This window comes from Neofelis nebulosa, chromosome 2, assembly GCF_028018385.1.
Source record: "Neofelis nebulosa isolate mNeoNeb1 chromosome 2, mNeoNeb1.pri, whole genome shotgun sequence".
In the NCBI taxonomy this organism is placed as follows: Eukaryota; Metazoa; Chordata; class Mammalia; order Carnivora; family Felidae; genus Neofelis; species Neofelis nebulosa.
In genome coordinates, this window is record NC_080783.1 from 36,510,069 (window position 1) to 36,531,087 (window position 21,019).

The 21,019-nt window shown below is 39.1% G+C and overlaps 1 protein-coding gene across 3 annotated transcripts in view; it reads left to right on the plus strand.

Moving 5' to 3' along the window:
- The window catches only part of SATB2 (SATB homeobox 2), a 194,186-nt gene that overhangs the window by 145,525 nt on the left and 27,642 nt on the right, over positions 1-21,019 (plus strand). For all 3 annotated transcript variants that reach the window (XM_058710060.1, XM_058710050.1, XM_058710041.1), the window contains one exon: positions 10,529-10,726. In XM_058710060.1, coding sequence (XP_058566043.1) covers positions 10,529-10,726 — 198 coding nt within the window. The remainder of the gene's footprint in view (positions 1-10,528; positions 10,727-21,019) is intronic.

Below are 21,019 nucleotides of genomic sequence, written 5' to 3' on the forward strand. Positions count from 1 at the left end.
GCCCAGCTTTTCATGTAGGAAAGTAAATTTACAAAGTATAAAATACTACCTTTTATCTCATCATTAGTTTCTTAGTCTTTCAGAAATATCACACAGAGATCAAGGTTTTGCCACTTTGCTCAAAAAGATGTTTGACATTTATCTTAACTTACTACATTCCCTTTATGGGAATGGCTTTACTGGAGCTGGGATATCTCAGGCTATCAGGAGTACATGTTTGGCTGCGCCATCTCTCTGGCATAAAAAGTGACAGGAAGTGGTAGCCATGTGAGTGGGTGGTCTCAGTCTCACTCTTAATGATTTTGCTATCTCCTATTTAGCATGTAAGGCAGGCTAAAACGTGGCATGTAGCCATCCTCAGTAGCCGCCCCTTCCTGCCAGGCTGCTTTCTCAGTAATGCAGTCATATCGACAGCCTATCAAGGAGAACTTTCTACTTTTGTCAATTGTCACTTACTACAATTTCAGGCGTATCCACCAAATTCAAATAGAAAAAAATTAATGTATTTACACTACAATTACCATTTGAAAAAAGTTACTATGCCAAGTAGTGAAGAAATTAGATTTCTCAACATTCTCAAATGCCAGATTAAAGCAGGCAGTCAACACAATGATGTTTAAGCGTCAAATTGAGCCCTTCATTCTCTGCCTTTTTTTTTTTTTTCAGCATAATCTCAAAAGATTACATTCTGTTGAGATTATCAGCAGAAATTCCCTCAAGGTCTCAGTTTTTGTACCAATCTTATAGTATGGGGTTCTTTTTACCAACCCACAATTAATTATGTTAATGTTTCATGCTCTAAAAGTAGCTTTTAAGGAAGCCTTTATTTAGATATCAATGAAGATTAATCACAGAGTTCATAGGCAGTTTTTAAAAGTCAGATACCTTTACCCATGGCTCAAGTTTTTGTACAAGTTTTAAGCACATCTTTATCTACTGCAGAAATCCTTGAGTTACGTTATTTTTCCAGTTCATGGCATGGCACCTTTGTAAACTTGCTTGTGAGGCAAATCAGGTTGACCTATTAAAACTACTTCTCCAAACTCTTCCAGCCCTCTTACAAAGAGCACATTGAGTTAAATCAGGGTTCTTATAGCTGGAGAATGTTTGTGCCTATGAAGAGCCTCTACCACTTTGCTGTAGAAACTGTGTAATCATCTTCCTTTCACAGGGCCAAGACCAGGGTGAAGCAAGCTGGGTCCTAGGTATTAATGTGAAGGAGGCACACACTTTCAGGGCCGCACTCCTTAAATTTTGTGCATTAGTTGTTTGCTTGCCTCACTCTGGCCCCAGCTCTGATCTTTCAAAAAAAAAAAAAAATTCTTATTCCCAGTTTCCTCTGTGTCTGGGTTCCCCTCCTCCACCCGCCCCTGCACTTACAAATTTTTGAGGCAGTTTGCAAAATATATAGTATTATGTCACAGGTATGTGGAATTTGGACCTGAAGTCAGGGACTTGAAATATTTTGGTTCTTTTCTGCTTGATGTTTTAGCCTAGAACATTTTGCTATTAATACCTTTCTGGTATTTAAGTGGAGAAGTAGAAAATTCCAGATTCATTCATCTTTTTGACAGATATGGATGGCTTTTTCAGGTGCATATTGTCATGTAGGCATGTATGTATGTGTGTACATATTTATATAAAATCATACCATGTCTCCACATTATTATATAGCTTTGTTTCTCCCATGCATCTTTCGCAAGGAGGGAGATTTTATGAAATCCCCCTTTGTCTTGAGTCCTCTGTAACAGAAGTTAAGGAGTTGTTTTGAAATAAAATTTTCATTACTCTCAATTACAGATTCAATCTTTACAAACACATCCATAGAAATGTGAGAGACTTGCCCAGAGACAGCTGAAAATTGGTCCCCATGAAAATAGTTTAGAACTTAGTGTACAATTTTGAAAAATACAAAAAGAAGCAGATCATTTTTACTTACCACATTCAAGGTATAAAATAATTAACCTTGAACTGTAACCAAATGCTAAGCACAAACCTTTCTCGGGTTTAGATGACCTCCTCGTCAGGGAGTCACTGAAGCCCTTGACAAGTCTCCCTTGCAGTTAGCCTTTTATCCATTTCAGTTTTCTTGATTAGGTTATCTTGAATCATTAGGGGGTTTATTTATTTTAATAGACACTTATTGGATTCATGAAAAGAGAATTTGGTGACTAAGAAACAAGAGCTGAATATTATCTGGCTCATTTCACACTTCAGAAGAGTCTCAACCAGCTGAAGAGAAATCCTTTCACAGTTACAAAAGTTTGTTTGGGGACTTTATGTGCTTCCATTTAGAAAGCGACTGTCTGTGGTTAATAATATGAATTTTCTTTTGAGACACTCAGAAAACATTTCCTTTTGGTTACATATGCTGACATTTTCTGTATTGAGGATGTGGGTGAGTAAATGGCCTTTTACATTTCTGTGCAAGAAGCTTTGAGTCATTCTCCTAAAGAACTGTTCATTTGCTGACTTATTCATTCATTGGAGTTCCTAGAGGGGCAAAGGCGGGGTGTGGGGGGTGTGGTGGCAGTGGGGGGGGGGGGTTCTTACTATTTCTAGGCTGAATTCACTTATCAGCTCTGTGTTAGGCCCCTAGGGCACATTACAACAGAATGACTGTGACAAGGCCCTGCCTTCAAGGCAAATACAACCTTACTTACTTACTTACTCACTCACTTTCTCTCTTTGTAGATCAGACTAGGCTGTAAACTTGTGTTTGTTGCTAAGCAAATGCTGGTTTGTATTTATTCTTAAATATTTTAAAAACTAGGAAAGTTGTCATCAACACTTAAACTTTTTAAAACTTAGACTTTTTAAAGGAAAAAACATGGGGCCTGGGAGAAGTTGGAGTCATTACCAGTGTCCTGGGGTAGGAAAATCACTCAGTACACAGTGACATTTCAGTACCACGGACAGAAACACTGCTCTTCCCTTTTGTTTCCCCTCCCCCATCACTTCAAGGGAAGGTTTGGAGCTTATGGGATTCAAACCCATATCTACTGGGGTCCACACTCAAACACTGGTCATATTATTGTTTTGGGAAAGACCTCCCTGGTTATTTGGACATTCTCAGCCTTTGGTATGCAGTTTGCAGAATGTCACTCTGTTGCTGTCTACCTGAAAATTTTAAAACTTTAAAATGTTCTATAAGTAAAATAGATACTGCCCTTCTTGGTTCGTTTTTTAATCCAAGAAAGATGTAAAAAAATTCTCATGTGAATAACAACAATAAGAACACACACAGAGAGAAAGGAAAATGGTTAGAATAATGAGAACAGATTTTTTAGAATTATTGATATAGTGTAGTATTTATGATATATGTCATTTTTTGTGTGAGAATGAAAACTCCTATTGGGTGAAACATATGAATTATGTACTTTACCATTACCAGGTCATTGTGAGTCCTGATTTTACTGTCGGGGAAAAAAAATATCTAGGCTAGGATAAGTGATGTTGACTTTATTTATCATAGTTTTTTCTCTAAGGACTTCCTGTTAGATACGAATGAGGGAGGAAGGAAGGGAAAGAAAAGGGGTATCTGGATGGCTCAGTTGTTTGAGAGTCTGACCCTTGGTTTCAGCTCAGGTCATGATCTCAGGGTTTGTGGGTTTGAGTCCCGTGGAGGGCTCTGCCCTGATAGTGTGGAGCCTGCTTGGGATTCTCTTTCTCCCCCTATGTCTTTCTCTGTCCCTTTCCCACTCACACTCACTCTCTCTCTCTCTGAAAATAAATAAACTTTAAAGAAAAAAGAAAGAAAGATTAATTATTTGTCATATCATTTAGAAGCTTTCTATAGCTCCCATGGCCCATACGATTAAGATGAAATTTCTTTGCATGTTATTCTTTATAATCTGACCCCACCTCTGTTTCTAGACTGCAAAGTTGCTTCTGATTCCTGGGGTGTGATAATTTTCTAAATCCATGCATTTGCTGGTAATGTTATCTCTTCTGATTACTTCCTCTCCCCACCTAGTGAAATCCATCTTTATCTTTCAAGATCCACCTTTCATGTCATCTTCTCTATGATGATATTTTTCCTGAGCTTCATAGTCCAAATACTCACTTCCTTGCTGGTGATCTCAATTCACCTTTTTAATAAAAGTAATCAAGACAAATGATGTATGTAACATACCAGCACATTGTATGGCACATAGTAGATAGGTGCTCAGTATAAGATTACAAACTGAATTAATATTCTGAGAGACCTGTCATTATTTGCATTTATATATTATATATAACACATTAATATATAATGTAAATTGGATCATCCCATTTTTATTGTATTCATGCATTAGAGATGGGAGAACAATCTTCAGAACATTGACAGGGTAACTTCAGAGAAATAGTGCCCCTCTTCAACGATACCTCTTTGAATTTGAGGCTGTAAAACATGCCAGTAGGCTAATTTCTATGCACTCAGCTAATTTCAGTACATCTAATAAGCATTTATAAAGTGTCTTTTTTGTGTAAGGATCACACTGCTCTGAAAATGCTAAAATGAGCCAGAAACCAACTTTTTCCCTCCGCCCCCATCAAGAAGCTGACAATTCTTTTTTTTTCTTTTTCTAATTTTTTAACATTTATTTATTAAAAAAAAATTTTTTTTAACGTTTATTTATTTTTGAGACAGAGAGAGACAGAGCATGAATGGGGGAGGGTGAGAGAGAGGGAGACACAGAATCTGAAGCAGGCCCTGGGCTCTGAGCTGTCAGCACAGAGCCCAACGCGGGGCTCGAACTCACAGACTGTGAGATCATGACCCGAGCTGAAGTCGGACGCTCAACCAACTGAGCCACCCAGGCGCCCCCAACATTTATTTATTTTTGAGAGACAGAGAAAGACAGAGCATGAGAAGGGGGCAGGGCAGAGAGAGAGGGAGACAAAATCTGAAGCAGGCTCCAGGTTCTGAGCTGGCAGCACAGGGCCCGACACATGGCTTGTACTCATGAACCGTGAGATCATGACCTGAGCTGAAGTCAGACACTTAACCAACTGAGCACCCAGGCACCCCAAGAGGCTGACCGTTATCATCATCATCATCATCATCATCATCATCATCATCATCATCATCAATTGTAGAAGAGTATAAGCAACATGGTTTGGGGTCATACAGGAGTGACCAAACAGTTCTCACAGATCAGGTGAGGCCTTGTCAGCTGAGCCTTGGCATGTACCTTCTCATGGGGGACAGAAGGTTGAATATGAGACATTCCAGCCAAGGGAGTAACATGAGCAATATTAGCTGTGCTCAAAACGCTTATGATTCACTTAGCCTCCCTTCTGCCATACTAAAAATCCTCAAGCAACTACAGCCAGCCATTGGTTGAAACCAAAGAGAAATCACAGATGGGTAGGTATATACCCCACAGCCCATGCCTGGAGGTGGGAATACCAAGTATCTTCAGAGTCTGGGAGTAATTCACCATGGCTGGAGCACAAAGTCAATAGAGAAATTGATAGGAGACGAGACCATGAAGGAAAAACGGGAGCAAATGACGGTTCTTATTGTTGCCTTTTTAAATGCTTTTTGAATTGGGAAATAGGGATGTCTCATTTAAGTAGATCTTTAATTAAAACTGTCCATTCACTGAAAGATAAACTATGGGATTATTCATCTTTTAAAAAGAAACAATGGCACATTCCTTCAAGTAGTAAAGATTCCTAATACATTTACAACATGATTTGCTTTGTAAATTTAGATTGGCAGGCAACTTTTCCGGAACATATGGATTGTAAACAAACTATATCTTGAATGGTATGAGTGTCTCCTCACCTGCATAGTTGGAAAGGGTGGTCAGAGCTGTGTTTTTGACTGAAGGAAACATTTGTTTAAAAGGCTGATTAGATGGCTAAAATGAGATGTTATAGATACTTATGCATTGAATGCTTGGGAACTCTTTAACCATTGATTACAAGGATGCAGACTTTAAACTTCTCTTTCTTCTCTGGATTCAGAGTTTGAAGGTAAAAGAGTTTTAATCATACATTCCTTGTCATCATTACACTTAGACTCCATGGATATTTTTCTACGTAAGTTTTTTTTGACATTTTTTGTTTTTAACAAATTTTTTAGAGTCACAGAAATGTTGTAAAATAGTGCAGTTTCCATATAACCCTCACTTCCTCTGTTGTTAGCATCTTACATCACCACAGTGCAGTTATCAAAACCAGGAAATTAACATTGTTTTAATACCATTAACTAACCTAAAAAGTTTATTCTAATTTCAGTAGTTTTCCCACTAATATCCATTTTCTGTGCCAGGATCCCATCCAGGAATCACACTGCATTTGGTTTTTATTTCTCCTGAGTTTTCTGTAGTCTGTGGCCATTCCTCAGTCTTTCCTTTTTCTTTTCTTTTTTTTTTAGTTTATTTTTATTTATTTTGAAGGAGAGAGATATAGCATGAGCAAGGTGGGGGGCAGAGAGAGAGGGAGACAGAATCCCAAACAGTCTCCTCGATGTTAGCTCAGAACCTGATGCAGGGCTCAAACTCACAAACCTGTGAGATCATGACCTGAGCCAAAACCAAGAGGTGGATGCTTAACCGACTGAGCCACCCAGGCACTCCTCTTTTCTTTCTTTCTTTCTTTTTTTTAATGACAGTGCCACTTTTGAAGAATACTGATATGTTATTTTGTTGAACATCTCTCAATTTGGGTTTGTCATGATTCAACTGGGGTTATGCATTTTTGGCAAGACTTCTGCAGATACTGTGTTGTGTCCTTGGGAGTGCGTCATACCACAGGATTCATGATGTCCATATGTTATCACTGGTGATGTTGCCCTTAATCACCCGCTTAAGGTGGTTTCTTTGTACTTTAACCCTGATGGCTAATTATTATCTGCTATTTCTGACAAATAACAAGGTAACAGACCATGGAATGTGGAGCTGGAAAGGGAACTTAGAGACCATCTTTTGTAAACCCCTCCTTTTGCGGTTATATTCCAGAAGCTGTAAGAGGGTAACCACTTGCCCAACGGTAACCCAATCATTTAATGTCAGACCAGGAACTTAGCAGTTAGTCTCAGGGCTCAAAGTTGAAAATTCTCTGAGCTTCCTGGCCGTAACTCACTTTTTAGCCTCAGTTTTACCATACTAGAAAGCCTAACCTGACTATATGAATATGTAACTAACCTTTGGTCAGAATTTACAGCCAGACTAAAAGAGAAATTACAGATAGGTATATACCTGCAGTTCATGGTGCCTGCTCCCAGTGCTGACCAGGACTGGAAATCAGATAAACTTCTGTATCAGCATTTCTGAAATGAAAATAAATCTCCTGGAATTCTCCACACAACACGGCAGGGAATAACAACAAAAAACCTACTTGAGATTTTTAACAGAAAAAGGAGATTTGTTTATTAATAATTCATGAGTTCCCATTGAACATGCACGACAGAAACAGTGCTATTCAATAGAGAATACTGTCATCTGTCACTGTTTTATTTGACATTTACACTTTTTTTTTTCCTGATACTGCAAAACTTTCTTGGACGGCATACAAAAATTATATAAATGAAAAAAAAATCCCAATGTGGGGACTCTTTATCTCTTCTGTGGTGGGTTCACTCACAGTTTCATACATGTGTGTTCATGCAGCAACATGGCACTTTCTCACACATTCATTAGCCACTAAACAAGCTAATAAGAGACCCCCATTGAGAAAACAGAGATAGGCATCCTGAATGGGTCGGTGGAAGGATCAAGTAAATAAAAAGATGGAGGGTGAGATGGGAAGTGGGGAGGGAGAATAGATTTTCGGAAGGTAAGGCTACAAATATGTGGAATGAGTGGTGAGCCAGAGCAATAGGAAAGTAAATTATGGCTGCTGTGAAGAAAACTGACACACATAGATGGCCATTTCAAATGCAAAATAAATATTTATAAATGGCATTACAGGAGCCCCACTAGTAGGGGATATCGGCGTTCATTGGAACAGCAAGTCAGAGTTAGGAGCACCTTGCAGTTTTGTGCTACTGTAAGGCTCTCGACAGTCTTTCTGCTCTGTAGGTTAGTTATTATTTATAAAAATCACAGAACCAGCTGATACATTCATAAGCTAATTATTGAAGCAGCTGGGTACACATGGTGCAATATGTCCAAGGCTGTGAAGTATCACAGATTTCTTGGGGCCTGCTGTGGTGGGGGTGCACTGTGGAAGGCTCCATCCCTTAATCTGATCAGCCAAGCAAACACTTTGTGGGGAAACTAGATTAATAACCCTCTAAATACCATGAATGTGCTTCATCTTCAAAACCGGGTTCCCTTAAACATGCTATTAGCTCAGCTCCATCAGGGATTTGAGGAAGTTCTCTGGTTCCCTAAGAACAGGGTCTTGTTGGCTACCTCCCTGTGCCAGAAATTAATTTGGTTTGCTTATGCCTGCACACATGATCACACTTGTGTCTAATCTGCTCCCTAATAGCTTCAAGGTCAGGACCTTGCATGTCAGTGGGCAAATTGAGCACCACACTTCTTAAAGACTGATGGCAGACAGCGCACAGTCCATAACGAGGCCTGTAGTTTGTTCTAAGTGATTGTAATGAGTGCAGATTATAACAGCGCATATAAATCAAATGCAGCAATGAATGTTGTGCGAGACATTCCGAGTATCATAAGTGGAGATACCACTCAGCTGTCACCTGTCTCCTTTCAAGCTGCAGCTTCCCACAATGCAATTCACTCCTCAGGCGGAACAGCAGGTGCTGTGTCCTCCTTAAGGTCTGGGTCTCTCAGAACTTCATCTTTTAACAGATGTAGGTTTTTGTTTTTATTTTCTGTTAAATGATTGGTCTCTATGCTATAGCCTCCCCTGGGAGATGTTAAACATACCTGTTTGAAACATTTGAAAGAGTTCGGTTGGAGACTCATATCTGTTTAGAGATAGAGAAATAGGAGCTCAGTTTTCCACAGATGGTTTATTTTCCATTTCAAGAATTCTTTCCTTTGTACAAAGAAACCCTTGAGGAAACACTTTGGGACTAGGAGACTTTTTAAAAATATAGTTTATTTCCTGATAGGGATAAAAAATTTAATTGTCTTCAGTTTTCATACACGTTGCACCTTGAAAATCAGCATTTACCTGTCTCTCAATTGACTTGAAAGAAATCTATGGAAATACTTGGAAAAACATTTCCAAGCAAATGATTCGATATCTTGTTTTCATTCTTCCTAACCCTCTAACTCTCCCCAGCTCCCAGTTTATTGCAAGAAAAGATCAGGTCTGCGCAAATGTGGCCTCTCACTTGTAAAAACAAGGCAGTGTTGTGTTACAGATTAGTTTATAAATCCCCAGTGGCTTCACAGTTCAGTGCCTACAGCTGCTGCAGATGGGCCTGGGTTTTTGTCTCTTCGCGGTGCTGCAGCCGGCAGTTGAAGGAGAAAATGGAATGATCAGGTTATTAACATGGAGGCCGCGAGGAAGAGGCTGCACAATGAGAACAGCTGGTGTTGCTGTCTTGGCTGATGCAGCGGAGATAATCAAATCTTGCCTTTTTTTGGGTAAAGGCAGAAGACACAGTGGAGAGTTAGACAAACAACAGCTTACGATATTATATGGGGTTTTTATAATGCATGTCAGGAACTTTCATTGGCTTACAAGTTATGATATAGAATTTGTTGGGATTCGGGATTTAATTTTTACAAAGTCATTTGTGTTTCTTTATGCACCTTTTCAGAAAAATTCTTACTCTTTTGCAAGAGGCATGATGTGGGACAATTCTTGTTTTTAAAATTAGCGATGTAGCTTGGAAATGATGGGTTAGAAAGCTACTGGGTAAAATATTTTGACATGAGTCAGTGAGCGATGTTGACAGCATCCTCTGTATTATTTTCATATAATCCATCATTATTTGCATTACATTTTCTTTCTCGTGCAGTTTCAAGCAAGAGAACATCCGGATGCCAGAATTGGGAGCACATTTGCAGGTGTGACCCGACCAACTGCCTACCTTCCTGCAGGTGTGGCTGTGGCGGGACGGTGATGGTTAAGTGGGCCTAGGGCCCAAGGCATTCAGAGACTGAAAACACATATAACTTTTTCATTCTCGCTAAGGTTGTTGTTTTTATTTTGTGGAGTTATTGATAATTCTAAGACTATTTCCTTCCTAGAGAATTCGGTGCTATTTACACTTAAATGTTTCTCCTTCTTTAGAATTCACTATGTTGTCAATACATATTTGTTCATTTTCACATTTTTCTTAGAATGGAAAGTATCCAATTGGGCAGTCTTTAAAAATTGTAGCTGATCAACATGAAATGAATTTTTTTTTTTTTTGAGAATCAGATAACTGTAATCTTGCTTGAGTATCTTTTACAAAAAGGAACTGTAAATTAGTTGAAAATATATTCAGTAGGAAGGGTGATAAGATCATTAACAAGAATGAAGATTTTGGGACATTGGTGTAACCACCTGTGTGGTCATTGGTTGGTTCTTCAGAGTTGTCAGACTGTGACCTCAGTCAGGCTATCCTCTGCTGCTCTGCACCCTACACATTAACTCAAGTGACCTTCTCTCCCTCTAGGGCTGGCTGTGTGAACTGCTCCGCTGGAAGGAGAACCCCAGCCCAGAGAACCGCACACTCTGGGAGAACCTGTGTACCATCCGTCGCTTCCTGAACCTTCCCCAGCATGAGAGGGATGTGATCTATGAGGAAGAGTCAAGGCATCACCACAGCGAGCGCATGCAGCACGTGGTCCAGCTTCCCCCTGAGCCAGTACAGGTCAGCACCCCTTTCTTCCCCCAACCTGAGCGAGGCTGTTGATGCCAGCAAATGTCAAGGGTCAAGGGACACACCATGCCACCTCCCATTGGAAGGTGTCTCCTGCCATGTCCCTGAAGATGGGGCACCCTGTTCTCGCAGTGGACACAGCGTGCATGTGTGTGCACATACACACGTGCACATGCTCATGTGGGGAAAAATGGGTGAGGAGTCGAATCCAGAGGCAGCTGCTTTCCTGGGTGTGTTTTATTTGTGGGATTGTGAAGCCAGAGCACATGTGGCAAATTCAGTCTCCCAATCAGGAAACAGAGTTCATAGTTTCTATCAGCTTGTTTATTTTTTTAAAGAAAAAAAATCTGAAGTAGCTAATAAATTAATCTGAAATCCCTCAAGGGATGGTTGATTAGGCTGAGGAAAAGAAATATATCCACCTGAGCTAGAAAATACCAGTGAACTCAACTGAACCTTTGAGAAATTATAATAGGTTCTTAGTATTTTATGCTGAGTCTTTGCTGTTTTTGGTTTCCTCTCTGTTAGCAATCTGTGTTCATTTGGGTTGCATGTTTTGTTTGGTTAGTATTTACTCTCTTTGAGAGAAATAATATTTCTTTCTGAAAGCAGTTGAGTTTAGCCAATGAGTCTTGCTGCAGTCTAGAATCAGTGACTTTTAGGAAGAAATATTAACTAGGTTAATATCCCAAGGTCTGACACCTTTGAGTTTGGCCACAAATTTTTGTAGGTTTTGAGGTTTGTCCTATTGTCCACTATCACAGTCTCAAACACCACCAAAGAGGACCCTGCAGGGTTTCTGTCTGAACCTCCTTTTGTGTAGCAAGAAGAAAGCAGGAATGCATGCATGTGTGTGTGGGATGGAAGAGAAAATGAGGAGAATGAAGGAAGCATGGAGTGTGTTTCTTGATCAAGATATCAAAGGAGAGGTGGTCAAGGACTTGGCAAAATGCTCTACCCTGAGGTCTCCTTGACTCCTTTCACCTCAATTCAGTCTCACATGCCTGGAGGAGAAGCCAGAAGTCAACGGGTCCATTATATCACTTCTCATCCCAATACTGACATCTCAGTCAGTGCTTTCATGCTGTCATTGGTCATTTTCCAAAGTCACAGAGTGAATTGCCCAAATGATTAGACTCATGAATTCGTACTAGAAGCACCTGGAAGCAGCCTCTTAACATGGTCACAGTGAACTCAGAGCAGGTGGGTGATAAGAATACACAGCTAAGTGGTGAAGCCCGCTGTCCTGGTCTTAGACTTGGGCTGGGGGCAACTCATTCCCTGGAGGTGAGCCCCAGGGCTTACCCTTCAGGACCCACCTTCCCCTTTCCCTGTCCTGTCCTTTCCTGGCAGAGGCCTTGTCCAAGCACCAGGGTACCTTCCTATAGATAATTAGACAAATATCCTAAGTCACACAAAGCAGTGGTTTTTAGATTTTGAGATTTAGTAGAAATTAAAATTAAAGAGAAAGCCAATAAAAGTTCACCAACCTTGTCTTTTGAAAAATACATTCACTTGAAAAATTCAAGGGAAGCTCCAATTTATTATCCATATCATTTTATAAAGTAAACTTTTTAATGTCAACAAATTAATGAAAAGGGTAGCCTCAGAACAAAAAAAAATCTTACAAACTATATAAATTCAGCCATATGAAAAACTTCCTGTCACCCTTGTTTTTCTTGTTTTGATGTGAACTAGTCAAAACTTCTGTGTTGAAGCAACACAGGCCAAGGACTAGCTTCAGGGAACTACCAACTTTGGACTTTTCATTCAGGGTCCGTCTTAGTTCAGTCTAGGTGAAGTAGAAACAGAGCAGAAGTGAAAAACTGATTGATCGTAGACACTTATTGCATTCAGTTTTTATCATAACAGTTGGAAATTTAGAGAAATTTTAGATAAAAATTCTAAAACCATTATAATTAAGGATCTCCCTTCATTTGGATGATGATTCCTATACACTTTTCTCCATTCTTTGTTCAGAAGTTCTCATCTCTATGAGGTCCCTATGCTTAGGTAGCTAAAAGGATATTCAGTATAATATTCTAACTGACCAATTTGAGTAAAGTAAATCTTAGAAGCAGACCATCAATTGATTTATGAGTTTTATTATCTTTTATGTTAGTATGTCAAAACTAGAGTGTGCTAACAATATTTAATGACTAGGAAAGAGTCAGCTTGTAATTTTCCTGTAATAGCACTTCGCAGCTATTAACATTAAGTTCTGATATCACTAAGAGAATTCACTTATTATATAAAAGGCTATTCCTATCATTCAGATCTTAGCTAAAGAGTTTACAAATAAGGTAATTTTCTCTGCATTGACTTTGTCTTGGCCATTGATCTTGATCCCATAACTACTATAAAACTCTTCAATACATTACTGTTTTGGTTTTGTTTTTTTGTTTGTGTGGTTTTTTTTTTTTTTTTGACATCGTTCTAGTCTCTCAGTGACACTGCTTTGAAATCCTGCATTTGTTTGTCAGCAAAATACAAAACTTTGGATTAATTTTATATTACAGTCATGGTATAAAAAATGAAGAAAAATAAATGGAACTAACTGGCAGAACTCCCGAGATTGGAGAATACAGTTGGCACAGCTGCTGTGACTTAGGAGGGACTGTATTTTAAAAGATTTCAAACTACTAAAAAATGTTTATATTTATGAAAAAGCTAAGCCATTGGGCCCAGGGCTATGATTCATTTGTGCCTTTATATCAACTAAAATTTTAGGGAAATATAATTATTCACATGTTTGGGGAATTTTTAAATGCATACATAGGGTAATACTAGTTTGGTGATGTTACACTTTGTCTAGGCAGAAAATGCACCATCACTAAACCGTTAAGTATAGGTGAAATCAGTGATTATGAAGAGCTCCTGATATACTAAAATCATGCAGAAGTCTACTCCACTTGTGGTTATAGAAGGGTGCCATTTAAATTTCTTTATGAGTAGTTAGGGTATACCATTCCTTGATTTTTCTTAAATGGTAAAGATATGACCAATTGTGCATAATTACGCACCAGATTAGTCTGTTGACTTAGGGCCTCATTGATGTACTAGATAAAGGAAGGAGCTTCATGTCAGCATTCAGTGCTTTCTGTGATGTGAGAAGTACCTTAGAATCTGAGCCTCTTTGCTCAAGGAAGTGAGGACATTTTTCTTGTCATTTGTTTGCAAATAGTTTACGTATTGATAGTCCTATATTGCCTGCAGTTGTGTTTCTTTGTTTTAAGCCACAAAAGGTTTTAAAATTTTAAGCCTACACTTCCACATCAGGAGATTTGACATAAAATCCAGCTTTTGTGTAACAATGCAGAAAATTCAGATCTGACCCACTAGGCCACTTGGCTGGAGCTGATACTCTCTACGCAAGACACACAGTCACTCTCCTGCTGCAAGATCCCCCTTGCTCACACTGTGTATGTGCACACACATCCTGTCCACTTGATTCATTTAGACCTTGCTCCTGTCATGTCTGCCCCGGTAAGGCCACCTTGCCTCTGTGACTCCAGCTCTACACCCAAAGGTGCCAAACCAAAGCTGCACATGCCTTTGCCCATGGTTCTGATTTCTTCCATGGTAGCCATTATATGCTATTTATTTTTATAATTCTAATACCTAACAGAATCCTTTGCATGTTTACCAAGAGATGTGTGTTTGATGGAATTTTCCTTCAGAGATGAAGCTAGGTTATAGCTGAGATCAAGTTAGGCTTGGGGCCATTTAGGGGTGCTGTCAGCCCTAAGGCACTGTGGTCCTAGAGGAGTGAGGTTAGGAATCTATACCTCTCCAGGTGAGGTTCAGCTTTGATGTCATATGGGATTACCTGTTTTCTTCATATTCTTTCCAGTATTCTAAGCCTCTTCAGAAACTCATTTAAATCTTTGCTGTGTAGGGGCACCTGGCTGGCTCAGTCTGTGGAGTATGTGACTCTTGATCTCAGGGTCGTGAGTTCGAGTCCCACACTGGGACTACTAGAGATTACTTAAAAAAAAAAAAAAAAGTCCCTGCTGTGTAAAAGGTGACTTTTCAAGCCCTGAACACATGTTGTAAACTAGATCTGTCCATCTTTATCATGACCCTCAGGAGGGGTAATATTGCCTTAGGGAGTGAAAATGGATTCTTGGGGAGCATAGACATCTTCACTTTACAATAGTTTGTGGCCCTCCCAAGGGACACAGTAAATAAAGAGATATTCAGCATATCCCTGAATATTCCATGAAGCAGGGGAGATGATTGGGGGGTTGGGGGAATGCCTAAGAAGTTTCCTTCAGTGGTTAATAATGAAAAAAAAAAAAAGGTTGTGAAATACTGATATACATAATGTTTTCAGTCCTTGTATAGATATGGTGAGAAGACCAATATAGCTGAGATGACATGGGAAAGTAAAACATTCCATGAAAAAGATGAAATAAATTCCACTTTTTCATTCTAAAAGGTCAGAGACAAAATTATTTCTTATGGTTATAGTGATTTTCCCCCTAGTGGTTATTATGACCTGAGGCCCTATAGTGAATGGATATCCTCAACTTAGAATCAAAAACTAGTTAGGTCAGGGTATTCTTTATTACCAACTCCATTTTACAGTTGGAAAGACTAGAGCGGAGACATTGAACCTTGCTCGCCAGCTGAATGAAAACACAGGCATTTTTGGCATCCAGTGTTTCCTCTGACCACACTCCCCCTTTAATGCAGAAAGAAGAAAGGACATTGCTCATGCTATGACTAGGTCACTGAGTGGGTTTGATTGGGGAACATTTGCCAAATTGTTCATGTCTGTGTAGTTTGTGCTTTATTGCTTTATTATATTTCCACCACAGTGTTTCCATGGCTTATTTTGTAAGTTCAGGAATTCTGAGCTTGCTGCTGTGTGGTTTCCTGACAAGGAATTGTTTTAAAATTCCATGCAATACACTGAGTAAGAATGTGAGACCTGGTGGGTGACAGCTGACACCAGTATTGTACCTCTGCTTGTCTGGATTGCCGCCCACTCAAGAGAATTCTCAGCATTTTCGAAGCCAACAATCCCTTGTCATTGGTATTAACCAGTGGTTCTCAACCAGCGGTGAATTTGCCCTTCATGGGATATTCGGCAGCATCTGGAGACATTTTCGGTTATTATAACTTGGAGATGCTGCTGGTATCTACTGGGTGGGGGCCAGGAATGCTGCCGTCTACCCTGCGATGCACAGAACAGCCCCCTAAAACAAAGACCTATCTGTGAACAGTGTCAGTAGTGCTGGGGTGGGGACACTCTGGACTAGACAGACCACTCATTGCCTAACACCATAAGATAAAACAGACAAACAGGCAAAACTATAAGTACCTATGAGGATGATTCTGTGTTTCCTGTATTAAATCCAGGAATAATAACAACGAGGATGACGATGGTGTCGGTGATAGTTCTGATTCTTCCTTGGCAGCAGTTAGCCTTTTTGGGTGTGAGGCTCTCAAAATGTGAGATTTGTATATGTCTTCTTTTAACCTTATGGAAAACCAAAGAGGAGGGTGGTTTTTGCCTACTCTCACATGTAAAAAACTGGAGCATAGAGAAGTTAAGTAACGTGCTCAAAGTGAGACCTTAATTCCACACTTGTCTGACTTGTATCTGTGTGCTGGAAGGAACTGCCAACACACAGCAACCAGCATCCCCTGAACACATATTGTTAGGTGTCTGGTATTAGGCAAAGCCGTTTATGTATACCATTTAATTTCTAAGCATTCTACTGAATAGATTTAGTTTTGTGAGCTTTCTTCTTTACGGGAAATTTAACACAGTGAAACCTATAACTCACTAGTGTGATGTCACAGAACTGACGTGACTGAAATTTGCAGTTTTCATCAGCTTTTTTGAGATAGCTTTATTTAGAACATGACTCTCAATGCTAATGTGTAAGTGTACTTGAAATCTATCTTTAAGCTGTGTGAATTCAATCATGCCTTTCTACTCCGTCTGTATGGGCCATATCTTTGCTTCCAAAAGAACAACTTCTACAAAATAAGTAGGCTAATTAATTAACCAGTTAAGGATGTTTGCAAGTTCTCTAGCCAGGTTACTAGAATTTCTCCCCTCTTGGGTTCCTTACAAGCTGCTATTCAAGGGGTGCTAAGGGCGGCCCAGAGTTCTGAAGCCCTACTGTAAGTCTGAGGACAGATGAACATGAACGCTCCACCATTTTTAATGACATATTGCAGCAGTTGGTTCTAAGTAGGTCCTCCCTTGGGAGAACTTTTGGAGTTTCTTAACATCCATGAGGAGCCACGCTAACTTTTTTCATATTAACATTATGTCATCCTGCATGTATTTATTCAACTTGAAGAGCATTTTTAAAAAGTTTTTATTCATTTATTTTGAGAGACAAAGAGAGAGAGAAGGCACAAGCAGGAGAGGAGCAGAGAGAAAGGGAGAAAGAAAATCCCAAGCAGGTCCCACACTGTCAGCACAGAGCCTGATGTGGGACTTGAACCCATGAACCATGAGATCATGACCTGAGCTGAAATCAAGAGTCAGATGCTTAATCAGCTGAGCCACCCAGGCGTCCCTCAACTTGAAGAGCATTCTAGCTTTTTACCATGTTCAAAGTTTTCAATTTGCCATTCAGGAATATAAAGAGATTTGGAGGTCATTTACAACCAATTTTTTTATTCTAGATAAAAGGACATTTCCATCTTGAGACCATTTCTTTCAAAATATAGTGGAAAGGTTTCTTTCAGCAATGATGTCAGAAAGTTGAAGAAGCTCATTAGAGTTGGTAGCTAAGCGAGTAGATTAGACATTACCTATGGCTTTGTTCTTTTCTAGAGATTTAAGTAAGTTCGTTGCCTGCTTTTTAAAAGTTTCTTAAAGTTTTGGTTTTGTGTGGTGTGTGTGTGTGTGTGTGTGTGTGTGTGTGTGTGTGTGTGTGTGTCAAGACAGAAATTCCGGCTTAATTTTTGGAGATATATTAAGGGAAATTGACAGTGATAGAACCTGAAAATTCAGATGTATGGGCTATGAATGTAGTTAGGTTTCTCTACACCTGGAACTGGGAATTCAGCACTCAAGGAAATTCATGGGCTCATCCTCTCCTTTGCTATCCTTTAAATAACACACCTCTTCCCCATGTCACATTCCTTCTGTTGTCAAGCTTTTCTTTCCCATCGTTATCTGATTTATCACTTATATTTTTATCTATTTTATAACTTCTATTTGCTACTCACAGTTTCTCTGAATTATCATTCTGCCTCCTCAGAACTTGACCTGCCCATCCATGACCTCTGCTCTACCTCCTGAGTTTTTTCTATTTAGAAATCCAGCTTTTTTTTTTGCCCACTCTATATTCACTACCACTTTAAAATTTCATAACAAGAGAAATTGACGGGTCCACCTTACCCTCATGAAAGCAAACTGTCTTGACATTTTATTTCCAAATAGTAATACCAGTGCTTAATTTAGAAGGCACTGCGTTTTCAAGGAGGAACTCTGCTTGGGAAAATATTAGAATAAAGTCAAAAGAATGGGAAGTAGAAAGCTAACTGGCTATAGACCATCTGTACATGACCTGTGAATGGGTTGCCCTTGGGCCAGGAAGTTAGAGCCTTTTAGTAGATCACGGCTCCTATGACCCTGCATTTATCAGAGTAGATGGTTGTAGTAATGATTAACAAGTCTCATATGAAATTCTGATATCAAGGGAGATTTATATGACTTTTTAAATGTGAAATGCTATAGACATATAAGCAGTAGGAAACAAATGCCTAAGATTTATTTTAAGTTCTGTGTATACCAAAGTATTATGCCTTTTTATTTTATTGCAGTTTGTCTTACATTTATCATGTGGTTCCTTCCATGCGTTCAGGCACTGTGCTATAGATACTCATAGAAATTAAACGTAGAATTTTATAGTAATCTGGGTCTTCCTGTTTATGTCTTTAAAGTGGGTTCAACAATTTACTAGGCTTATGATTTTAATAATTGGAGTTAGCTTACTGCTTCTCATTCTTTGTGGGGTTGTTCTAGTGTTTTTGCCAAGCAGAGCTCTCCCTATGAGTGGCTGAACCTTAATAACACACCGCCTTCCAAATTAAATGTCCAGGGTTAGCTACTGGTTTGAAGTGAATTGTCAAACAGCTGGGTTCCCCTTCTTCCAGTCTTTTCCTGCCCTGTGGGAACATAGAGAACTTTGGTCTCTGTAGTAGCTTGCTCTTCTATGATTGCTATGTTTCTTTAAATACTAGCCTAATTTTGATATTTTGCATTTTTCAGAGGCAGCACAGTCCCTTCAGCTCATGCTTTTGGTTATTGATACAGCCCTTATTTTTTAGATGCTGAAACTGAAGAGAAGGCACTTTGCCTAACACTGCTCGATAGGTAAAGGGAAGAAAAAGGATCGACCGTGTCATTTCCATTGGTACAATAGCTCCTTGTTGATACAAGTGTCTGCAGTGCTCACACTCAGAAACCACTAAAAGCACTAATGTAAATGATCTCTGTGTCTGTTTTTTTCAAGTTTTGGGACAGCAGGATTCTCTTTGTACACATTGTCATAGTCTTTTTCTTCTGCTGATATTAAATGAAATGAGTTATAATATAAAACCTTTAGCACCTTGGCCAATACTTGATGTTCTTATAGGAAAATAAGACTAAAGATAATACTTTTGAACATAAAGCTTAGTTGTCTTTTTAAAAATATTGCTGTGGCATTTGTTAGGAGATATTCTTGCTATTCTACTAGCCAACTCATTGTGACTATTTTTTCCTCCCTCCTTTCTTCCCTCCTACCCTCCTTCTTTTCTTTTCAATAATCTGAAACGCTTTTTTTCTTTCTTTCTTTTTTTTTTTTTTAATCTGAAAGAACATGGGGCAGTGGCTAATTTTGTGAAGGGACAGACTGGTTAAATATGAGCAATGTGGAGCAGACTGAGAAAGAAGGAGACAAAATAAATAGCCTAAGGTAGTGTATTGGAACACATCCTCCCTTCTCCTCCACCCGCAAAAAACAATAAACTTAAGCTAACATTAAGGCACTTGTGGATATCGATATGTCATTGTTCTAATCAAGGGCCTCATTACACTTGATCTGTGAGAAGGAAAATACATTCCTTTATACTTCTGTAGATATCTAGCTAAGTCTGGCTTTTGGTAAAGATGATTAAAATTGTTTGATAAAACTGTTTTCAGGCCTCAAGTTATAGATATGATTGAAAAGTCTGGCTATTTTTATTCTCACATTTTTACTTATTTATTTAACAAGTATTTGTATAGCTCCTTCGGCATGCTAGGTATTAATTCTAGGCACCACGTGTACAACAGTGAATAAAACATATAAAATTTCACACAACATTGAGCAGTTTTCTCCTTCACTCAGAGTTGCATTTTTTTAAACAGATTTCATTTTCCCTCTGGCTACCTTAACTTAATTTAGAATTAAGACTATGATTTAATGGGATCCATAGGTTCTGTTTCTTTCTCTGGTGTTGACTTTGGGTACCATCTCTTCAACTTTTCCAGTTGTTTCCAGAATGTACTGGATAACATCTTTAAAACATGTTTAGCTTCTCAGAGATGATATTACCTTAAAAAAAATGGCTTTTTGAAAGTATCAAAGCAGATTTTCTGAATCTATTCTCTAGAGTCTGAAGTGATTTACATAGTTCTAGAAAGAATTATATATGTAGATTAGTGATTGAGTGGCATTTTACAATGTGGTTTTGGTGGAAAACGAATGGATAATACGATGACAACTCCTCCTTAATTTCTCCTCGACCACACAGACACACACTTCTTTTTTTGCCCTGGTCATGTTCATTGTCTCTGCCTAGGGCGACTTCTCCAAGTAACTACCCTATTGGCAGTGGGGTGTGGGCTAATTCATTGTTAGTACTTGAACCGAGTCCTTCAACTGAACCGCTCACTGGGCATGTGTTGATAAAGCTGTGGTCTGCGGAGTGTCAAGTGTCTCTTAATAACGAGCTAATGTGGCATAAAACACATACAGTTTTAGGAGCCTGCTTCACATTTTCTCCTTAAATTTTCTACCAGAGTGTTTCTCATTCATACGTAATTGTTGGTTTGAGAGGTATTCATCATCTTTACAGAGGAAACAGGTATGCACATGTGCAGAGAAGGGCTTCCCCGTGTGGATGAAATTCTCCTTATTTGGTCAGAGCAGACGTGCTCATTTCACATACTCTGATTTGGGCCTAATCACTCAAACAAGTTCATAAATCTGGAAGGCAGTTGCAGCTGAAGCAGGGTATGAGGGTGGCCAGGAAAGCCCGGTCCCAGTGGCCTTTTTGAGA